Source organism: Felis catus, chromosome B4, assembly GCF_018350175.1.
Source record: "Felis catus isolate Fca126 chromosome B4, F.catus_Fca126_mat1.0, whole genome shotgun sequence".
In the NCBI taxonomy this organism is placed as follows: Eukaryota; Metazoa; Chordata; class Mammalia; order Carnivora; family Felidae; genus Felis; species Felis catus.
Window position 1 is genome coordinate 81,305,393 of NC_058374.1, and position 10,222 is coordinate 81,315,614.

At 37.3% G+C, this 10,222-nt stretch overlaps 1 protein-coding gene and 1 pseudogene across 1 annotated transcript; one reads left to right on the plus strand and one right to left on the minus strand.

The window, feature by feature from the left end:
- The first annotated feature begins 2,758 nt into the window (after positions 1-2,758).
- Positions 2,759-3,391, plus strand: LOC123386830 (annotated as a pseudogene).
- Positions 3,392-7,533: 4,142 nt separating this feature from the next.
- Positions 7,534-8,472, minus strand: LOC101081645 (olfactory receptor 6C75-like). The gene has a single exon (XM_003988829.2). It carries the CDS (start codon positions 8,470-8,472, stop codon positions 7,534-7,536), a length of 939 nt encoding a protein of 312 aa, XP_003988878.2.
- Between the last annotated feature and the right edge of the window lie 1,750 nt (positions 8,473-10,222).

Genomic DNA, 10,222 nt, shown 5'->3' on the forward strand with positions numbered 1-10,222 from the left:
TTTATGAGTCTCTTCTGTTTTGTCCCCTCCCTGTTTTTATATTATCTTTGTTTCCCTTCCCTTATGTTCATCTGTTTTGTCTCTTTAAGTCCTCATATAAGTGAAGCCGGATGATTTTTGTCTTTCTCTGACTGACTTATTTCACTTAGCATAATACCCTCCAGTTCCATCCACGTAGTTGCAAATGGGAAGATTTCATTCTTTTTGATTGCCGAGTAATACTCCATTATATATATGTGTATATATAATGTGTATACATATATATATATATATATATATATATATATATATATATATATATCACATCTTTATCCATTCATCCATCGATGGACATTTGGGCTCTTTCCATACTTTGGCTATTGTTGATAGTGCTGCTATAAACATTGGGGTGCATGTGTCCCTTTGAGTCAGCACACCTGTATCCTGTGGATAAATGCCTAGTAGTGCAATGGTGGGTCATAGGGTAGTTCTATTTTTAGTTTTTCAAGGAACCTCCATACTGTTTTCCAGAGTGGCTGCACCAGCTTGCATTCCCATAGTTTTTAGTGATTTTAAATTGACATCACTGACTTCATATGCTCTTCTATATGTAGGACACATTTAACAATGAAAACAACACAAATAATGTAAGAATTTTATCATAAAATGTCAATATTTCCATTTTATCCAGATTATCTAATCTCAGATCTATTATATTTTTGATAAAAATGTCAAATGGTAAATTAATCTTTGCAGTGCGTTACATGGTTTACTTTCAAATTATTTTTAGATATAACGAATTAAAAATTGTAAAGTTACTGTTTTTCATCTATGAGTGTGAGTGCTTCTTTTGGCTGTAGAAAGCGAACTTTGAGATCAAGCTCTCCACTTCTGAACCAGACACCTGTTGGAATTTAAGTGCTGTCCCCTCGAAGCCTTTGCAATACTGTATTATTACAGAGACATAATAGTACCATTGGGTTGGTGGTTAAGGGGTGGCGAACATAGGAAAGGCAAGCCTGATTTTACTTACCTGAAACACAGCAATGATGATAAGATGCCTGTGAGGATGAAATGTGATAATACATATGCAGTGATCAAACAGGTATAAATGCTCTCTGCTTTGTTAACGTTCAATGTATGGAATTTATCGTGACTGATACCAAAGGAGAGTTTGGATTAGTGTCTCATGCTTCGGCCTAAGGTTTTCTTGGTTATTGCTATCAAACTAAAAATGAAACTTCTGAAGTGCTATTTCATGAGTAATACTGTCCCTTATATAGTTACAAAGTTGACTACATAATATTGTTTCAAGGCTTATGATGTGCCCAGATCATGTAATTTGTAGGTGACTTTAGCCTCCAGGATGGACACTGATTTTTATGAGTGTATGGATGACTTTTTCAGTACATAATAGGTTAATTCCTTGCTCAGTATTTTAAAGAAATCAGGAAGCAGCAACATAAGGAATGAAACAGTCCTGGGTAAAGGCCTCTGTCCCTGATAGCTCCTTCTGTCTACTTCCCATTTTCTCCTATTAGTTCTGAGATCAATGCTGTTTTCAAGCATGTCCTCCATATTAATTTAAAGTATTATTTTTTTAGGGCGGCTCAACAAGTGACTGTAATGACAGTCTCAAATGTACAGAGAGACTTCATGGGACTCAGTCTTTAGAAGAATAATAAATTCAACCCCAAATATGGCAAAGAACTAGTATTAAAGAGATATTTTATATATTTAAATTCATTCCACAACATTCCTCGCTTGATATCATAATGTTTTTTTTAACTTTATCTTTTTCTAAATTTTTAAAAATATTTATTTATTTTTGAGACAGAGAGAGAGAGAGCATGAATGGGGGGAGGGTCAGAGAGAGAGGGAGACACAGAATCTGAAACAGGTTCCAGGCTCTGAGCTGTCAGCACAGAGCCCGACACGGGGCTCAAACTCACGGACCGCGAGATCATGACCTGAGCAGGAGTCAGATGCTCAACCGACTGAGCCACCCAGGCGCCCTGATATCATAATGTTTTTGAAATCCTTGCACGTAGTATTTCTTCTTACTGTTTCATCCTAAAATGGAGCATGACAGCAGTTGGCCTTCTTTCATTGTTTCTCTGCACCACCTGTCTACTCTCCTTGCATTTCCTGTCTTCACTGCAAAGCTCACAACAAGTTGTGTCTCTTAAGCCGGATTCCTGGATGTCATTGCTTCTCTATTTTCTTCCTATAGGCTTGCATTTTTTGCTTCACTCTTACCTCAAGACAATGTCAAGTTTCTTGAAAATGCATCATTAGATGTCTTTTTACATCCCCAGTACTAATATCTTAGATATGGATCTTACCTTTTTTGTTTGTTTTGACCATGGCAGACCCTGACTTCCTTCAGTCTATTTTATGCATTGCAATCAGAGTTATTTTCTTGTCTGCTAACATTCTTCAATGACTACTTGTTACTATAGTACAAAAATCCAAGTTGATACTTGGAAACACTTTTAGGGATTAATTTTGAAATTCAGAATGACAATTTTTGATGTTAGACTTCAGTGTGGGGTAAGGATGGCATTTTTGTGACCACGATGATCATGCTAATGAGTGACTCCCAGTATATACAGATGAGTCATTCATGTCCTTATTTAGAAGCTAAACAGCTGTTGTATTAAAATCTTTAATTCATCTGAGAAATCTGAAAAATACATGCATGTGCTGTCTCTGTTCTTCCTCACTTGACAGACAGCTGCATCTCCTTGTGTAGTGCCTCTCAGGTCCCAGAGACACGATGGTGAAGGTTTGAGTAAACAGATTTAGCCACATCGGGTGCCTGGTCAGCATGACTGTTTTTAACTCTGGCAGAGTGGATTTTGTCATCATCAGTGACACCTTCGTTGACCTCAACAGCATGGTCTACTTGTCTCAGTATGATTCCATCCATAACAGATTCAATGGCACAGTCAGCACTGAGAACAAGACACTTGTCATCAATGGGAAGCCCATCTCCATCCTTCAGGAGCAAGATCCTGCCAACATCAAATGGGGTGATACTGGTGCTGAAGTCACCTCACTACCATTGAGAAAACTGGGCTTATCTGAATGGAGCCAAGAGCATCATCATCTCTGCCCCTTCTCCTGATGCCCCCATGTTTGTGAAGGGTGTGAACCCTGAGAAGTATGGCAACTCTCTCCAGATTACCAGCAATACCTTCTGCACCACTAACTATTTGGCCTCTGGTTAAGGCCATTCATGACAACTTTGGCATCACAGAGAGACTCATGCCCACAGTCCATGCCATCACTGCCACCCAGAAACCGTGGGTGGCTTTTCCGGAAAGCTGTTGTGTGGTGACTGAGGAGCCATCCAAAACATCATCCCTGCCTCTAATGGTGTGGGCAAGGTCATCCCTGAGCTGAATGGGAAGTTTGCTGGCATGGCCTTTCATGTCCCCACCCTCAATGTGTCAGTTATGAATCTAACCTGCTGCCTGGAGAAAGTTGCCAGAATGATATCAAAAAGTGATGAAGGGGCGCCTGGGTGGCGCAGTCGGTTAAGCGTCCGACTTCAGCCAGGTCACGATCTCGCGGTCCGTGAGTTCGAGCCCCGAGTCGGGCTCTGGGCTGATGGCTCAGAGCCTGGAGCCTGTTTCCAGTTCTGTGTCTCCCTCTCTCTCTGCCCCTCCCCCGTTCATGCTCTGTCTCTCTCTGTCCCAAAAATAAATAAACGTTGAAAAAAAAATTAAAAAAAAGTGATGAAGTAGGCATCAGAGGGCACTTTCAAGGAAATCCTGGGCTACACTGAGAAGCAGGTTGTCTCTTGTGACTTAAACAGTGAAACCCACTCTTCCACCTTTGATGCTGGGTCTGGCATTGCCCTCAATGACCAATTTGACAAGTTCATTTCCTGTTACCACAATGAATTTGGCTATAGCAACAAGGTAGTAGACCTCATAGTCCATATGGCCTCCCAGGAGTAAGAGCCCCCTGGACTACTATTCTCACTGAAAGAAAAAGAGAGAGTCTCTCAGCTGCTGGAGAGTCCTTGCCCCAAATCATTCCTCAACACACTGAGAATCTTCTGACCTCTACACGGTTTCTATCCCAGATCCCCTGAAGAAGGGGAGGGGCTCAGGTTCCCCTATTCTGTCATGTACCATCACTAAAGTATACTGTATCCAGCTAGAAAAATACCTGTGCATGTACAGATGCTGTTATCAAATTTTTATATAAAGATTTAATTTGTTTTAAAGTGTTTCTGATCGTGTACACACACACACACACAGACGTGTGTGTCAATGAATATACTTAAATACAAATATTTTATGTAAAAATGGATATATGTTTGTGTGTATAACTAGTTGTGTCTATGTCTAGGAAACTTTGGATAATTTATTTGTGGAATGCCAGTTGAAACCATAAAAGACATGTACACTCTTGTGGATCTATATATTCTGGAAAACGAAAACTAAAGCAAGGAAAATAGCAGTGAGAATCACACTTTAGGAAACTGGAGAGAAAGAGATTGTACTAAGTATGGTTCATTTTTGCTCTTGCCAGCACCAATAGCCTTCCAACCCCTCATTCACTCATTCACTCATTCATTCATTCATTCATTCGTTTGCTAAAAACATAGTCCAGTAGATTTGTGGACTCTAGTAGCAAAGTTAATGATATAAAGTTTTACCTCATTCCAATTGTACATTACTCTCAACACAGAGTGCTCACCCCTTATTAAAAATGTAGCAAATCAATAGAGCACTCAACTATGAAATCAGTGAATTAGTTAAGATAATATCTAAATGTCTTTTTATCATCTCCCTAGTAAAAACAAAAGCAAGAACATTTAAGCGATTGAATATGCTGTAAAATCTAGTCACATTTCTAGCTAATACATAGTTTCTAGTATTCTTTTCACGTGGAATTCTGGAGAATAATATACTTGGTTACATAATGGGAAAAAGCAGACCATGCTTTGTCCAATATTCTCTGATATTTCACTAAATTTTTTTTTAACGTTTATTTATTTTTGGGACAGAGAGAGACAGAGCATGAACAGGGGAGGGGCAGAGAGAGAGGAAGACACAGAATCGGAAACAGGCTCTAGGCTCTGAGCCATCAGCCCAGAGCCCGACGCGGGGCTCAAACTCAGGGACCGCGAGATCGTGACCTGGCTGAAGTTGGACGCTTAACCGACTGCGCCACCCAGGCGCCCCAATTCTCTGGTATTTCAAATGGCAGTTAATTTTACTTGGGTATCCAACCAAAATCCTTATTCACAGCAAAACTAGACATTCTTTTTGTACTCTTAGGTAGGCATTTCCTCCCCAGGGTTTTTATCTGTCTCTTCCTTTCTCCTCATTTAACTTTGTTTATCAGAATTAACTCTCAAAATGTTAACTTACCAGTGAAAATAAATGACTATGTTTTCTATAACCACAAATATACATATGTATATATATATATATATATATATATATATATATATATATATATATACACACACACACACATATCCAGTGGAATACTGTTCAGTCATAAGAAAGGATAAAATCTTGCTATTTGCAACAATGTGGATGGAGCTAGGGAGTATTATGGCAAGTGTCGGTCAAAGAAAGACCAATATCAAATGAAGTCACTCATATATGAAATTTAATAGCAAACCAAACGAGCAAAGGGAAAATCAGAGAGAGAAAGAGATGCAAACCAAGATACAGACTTTTAACCATAAGAAAACAAAACTGATGATTACCAGAGGGGAGGTGGGTGAGGGATGGATAAAATAGGTGATGGGGATTAAGGAGGGCACCTGTGATGTGCACCAGGTGACTTATGGAAGTGTTCAATCACTATATCGCATACCTGAAACTAATATTACACTGCATGGTAACTAACTGGAATTTCAATAAAAACTTAAAGAAAGGAAAAGCATTTTTGAAATATTTCAGTGTGAGCATAAAATATGGGCATAAATACTTTTTGAAAGCTTCTAAAAACATGACCTCAGGTATATGTATACCTGATCCATTTCTCACCAAAATTACATTTGCAACAAAAAGTTCATAATTTAATAATACTTCTAAATATTATTTCAATTTAAAGCATTTAATATTTGTTTTGGAAAGATTTGTAGGGATTTTCTTATCTTACTGACAATGTGAATGTTAGAATCAACTTCTTTGGAGAGGTTTTTGTCAATCAAGAGGATGAACTTTCCTTTACCCTCTTATATCCCCCTTTCTCTCTGCTGTCTTCCTACTTAGCTTCTATTATACTTACCCCACATATAATATATATTTGTTTACTTAACATTTGCGTGTTGTTTTTCCACATTCCTGTGTTTCACTTTTGCATTTCTGCTTACTTAGTATAGTCTTATAAGGGCAAACTTGTATAGCTTCATGTCTTTACAAATTTACCCAATAAATAATTTATAATCAAATAAAATCAGTTAATTTTCACTTCACGATAGTATTGTGTTAAGTCTGCTTGAAAAAACAATGTAACTCATTCCATGAAAGTACAGTGGTAAGAAATAGATGAGTGCTCACAGAGAGTCTCATCTATAAGCAATTAGGAAGGAAAAGTCTCTACTTAGAGACTATGTATGGTAGAAGTCTTTACATTAACCTATATATCAGACCAAGCCGGAAATCAAGAAACCAAAGTCAAATCCACTTACCCAGTATGTAGTTAGACTCATAACTATGGTCGCAACACAAACACCCTTGTTAGTGAAACATTGGAGCTGAGGGGCTCATTGAGTATAGGAACCAGGCTTGGACACATTTTTTACAGTTACCTGCGAGAGTCTTTTTTTTTTTTTTTTTGGACATGGATGTGGGAGGGAGAGCCTGCTGCGAAAGAGGCAATGGACAGATAAACACAGTATGTAGATTTGCAAATAAAGGACAGCTAAGGTGTAAATGGGTCATATGTCATCATTTCCAAGACAGTCTCTGAAGTCTACAGCTCACAGTGTTTGAGATGCTAAGTTTTCTGTTTTCTCCATGTTGGTAGCAAAGACCATTTTTGTATCAATTGAAAGAAACTGATATAAAAATGAATTTTTAAATTTGCTTTTATAGACCATGGTTTTCCTTTTTAAATATTACTGGCAGAAATAGGGAAAACTTCAGTGAAAGATATTCTTTTCTTGGTAACAAGAAGAAGAAAATTTAGGGATACGACTGAGACACATTTTTACTTATTTCACATAATATAAATTTTATATTTGTATGTGGTTTTAGTAAACCTCCTGTAGTATAGCCATTTGCATTTTTGTACAAATTTATAACCTACTTGCTTTGATAGGAGAAATAATAAATATTATTGACATCTAAAATTTAGCTACACAGGTGAAGACTGGCCATTTTCCCTAGAACATAAAATACATAGGACCCAGCTTTCAGGCTAATAAGAAAAAGAGATATTGACAATATATAAAAATGTCTAACTGAAAGAATGAAATGGGGTGTTTAAAGAATTTATGGGGGAAAATGCAGAGAGTTTTTCATTCAGTTTTGCTTTCAGGGGTATGTATATATTTTTTTTGCATAATCCCATTCATTTATATAAAGAAAAGACCATTCTCTGGACCATGTTCTTGAAGGCTTGCTTTACCTGCTGATTCCTTAGTGAATATATGAAAGGATTCAGGAGAGGAGCAACTGAGGTAATGATTACAGCTACCCCTTTGTTTAAAGTCACTCTTTCCCTTGCAGAAGGCTTAATGTACATGAAGATGCAGCTTCCATAAGAGAGGGAGACCACTATCATGTGCGAGGAACAAGTGGAAAAGGCTTTTTTCCTTTGACTCTTGGAAGGAATTTTCAGAATTGTCCGGATGATGTACGTATAGGAGAGCATAACTAGTGTTAAGGTGACCATAAGTGTTACCACTGCTAAAATAAATGCCATGAGTTCTAAAAAGCGAGTGTTTGTACAGGAAAGCTGTAGAATCGGAGAAGAGTCGCAGATAAAATGATCAATTACATTGGAGGCGCAGAACTCCAACTTCTGCAGCAGAATTACTGGTGGAAAGATGATCAGGAATCCTGCAAGCCATGAGCTAAAGACAAGGAGTATGCAGACTCTGTGATTCATGATGGTCATGTAATGGAGAGGCTTGCAGATGGCCACGTAGCGGTCATAGGACATGGCAGCCAGAAGGTAAAATTCTGTCACCCCCAACAGGATGAAGAAAAATAACTGAGCCACACAATCATTGTAGGAAATAGTTCTGTTTCCCGTCACTATAGTGACAAGGAATCTGGGGATGCAGACAGATGTGAATGATAATTCTAGGAATGAGAAGTTTCGAAGGAAGAAATACATTGGAGTCTTTAAGTGGGGATCTGAAAGTGTGAGAATGATAACGATCAGGTTCCCAGTCACACTAAGCATGTAGGTAGCAAGAAGAAATACGAAAAGTACAACCTGCCATTGTGGGTCATTTGTCAATCCGAGAAGAATAAATTCTGTTACTGCTGTGTAATTTCTCATTATTTTCCTTCTTTATGATGGTATTTCTTGTTTTAGCTGAAAAATAGATGAAAAATAAAAATTATTACATCATAAAAGAAACTCAAACACATACACACACACATGTTAAAAAAATCATTTCTGTCTTTCACTTTTAGAGGAAAATGACTTTGTACTAAAAAGAAACAAAATACTTTTTTTTTTTTCAACGTTTATTTATTTTTGGGACAGAGAGAGACAGAGCATGAACGGGGGAGGGGCAGAGAGAGAGGAAGACACAGAATCGGAAACAGGCTCCAGGCTCTGAGCCATCAGCCCAGAGCCTGACGCGGGGCTCGAACTCCCGGACCGCGAGATCGTGACCTGGCTGAAGTCGGAAGCTTAACCGACTGTGCCACCCAGGCGCCCCAAGAAACAAAATACTTTTAACATTTCTTTATTATGTGATATATTGATTCATTGTTTCTATATTGCTTTCATTTTATTTTCACATATCTCAATATAAATCTGTCTTCTGAATGTTTCAATATATTCTTGAAAACGAGAAAAAAAAGGGAAATTAAAACCTCTGAGATTAAAACCTCCTCATATAAGATTATGAGTTTACTCCCAGCATACCACAGTACTCTTTGAAGGTATTTTTTGTTGTTGCGTTCCTCTTCACATCTTTAAATTTTTTTCTCTTTCGAATAAACATTTCTTTCTTTTTTCCCATTCAAACTTTTACAATCCACAGAGACCACTCCCTTGCCCATCTGGTAGAATAATGTGTCTCTGATAATAGTATACAGAATCCAGAAATATTTAATAGATGGGAGGGTAGCCCCAATCTAATTCTAATGGCTATGCCAAAAGGCATTCTAATTTTAATTACTAATTGGTTATAATGGTCTTGTCTAAGATTAATATGTTTTTCTTATATATTGTTTTCATTTATTGCCTACCTATAAGGAATCTCTGACATATAAAGCAGGATTTTTCTTTAAGACCTAATTTTATTTTTGTAAGCTGTAAGTGTTCTTACTTATTTTTAAAATAACTTAACACTGCTCCACACATTGCTTATTCTTTCTTGAGGGGTGATGAAAGGGAATAGTCAAACATCAAGCTAAGTTTTGGGAGGCAAAGATTATTACTATTTTTTCTTCTATTTTGTTTCTAATACAACTCTGGGTATTGCTCAGGATTTGTTTGTTTTTCCTGTTTAAAGTTATTATTTTCCATAAAAGCTTTAAATGTGCTGTCATCTAAGATCATTTTTAAAAATACTTACTTTCCAAAAACATAAGAGACTCTTAAATGTGGGGAACAAACAGAAGGTTACTGGAGGGGTTCTGGGAGGGGGGATGGGCTAAATGGGTAAGGGGCATTAAGGGATCTACTCCTGAAATCATTGTTGCACTATATGCCAACTAACTTGGATGTAAATTAAAAAAATAAATTAAATAAAAATTTAAAAGAAAAAAAGCAAAAAAAAAAAAAATACTGTCCAGACAGCCTGTCTACACCTGTACCATCTTATCTGTTTTCTATGTCCTTCAGAAGTTTCAGAGCTGTCAAAATGAATGACATTTTCTGAGGATTAGCCAATTAACTTAATATGTTAATGAACTTACTAAAATCTTTTACCTACATAATTGCTGGGAGAAAATAATTCCTACCTTCCATGGTCTGTCCTCTTCTTTGTGGTCATAAGATTTGCATTTTTTTGGCTTCTGCCTTTACTTGACAGATGCTAACTTTTACCATGTATAAATTCACAGTGTAATAA

Excerpts from the sequence above, each read along its gene's own strand:
- LOC101081645 (XM_003988829.2), bottom strand. The coding sequence starts at position 8,472 with ATGAGAAATTACACAGCAGTAACAGAATTTATTCTTCTCGGATTGACA.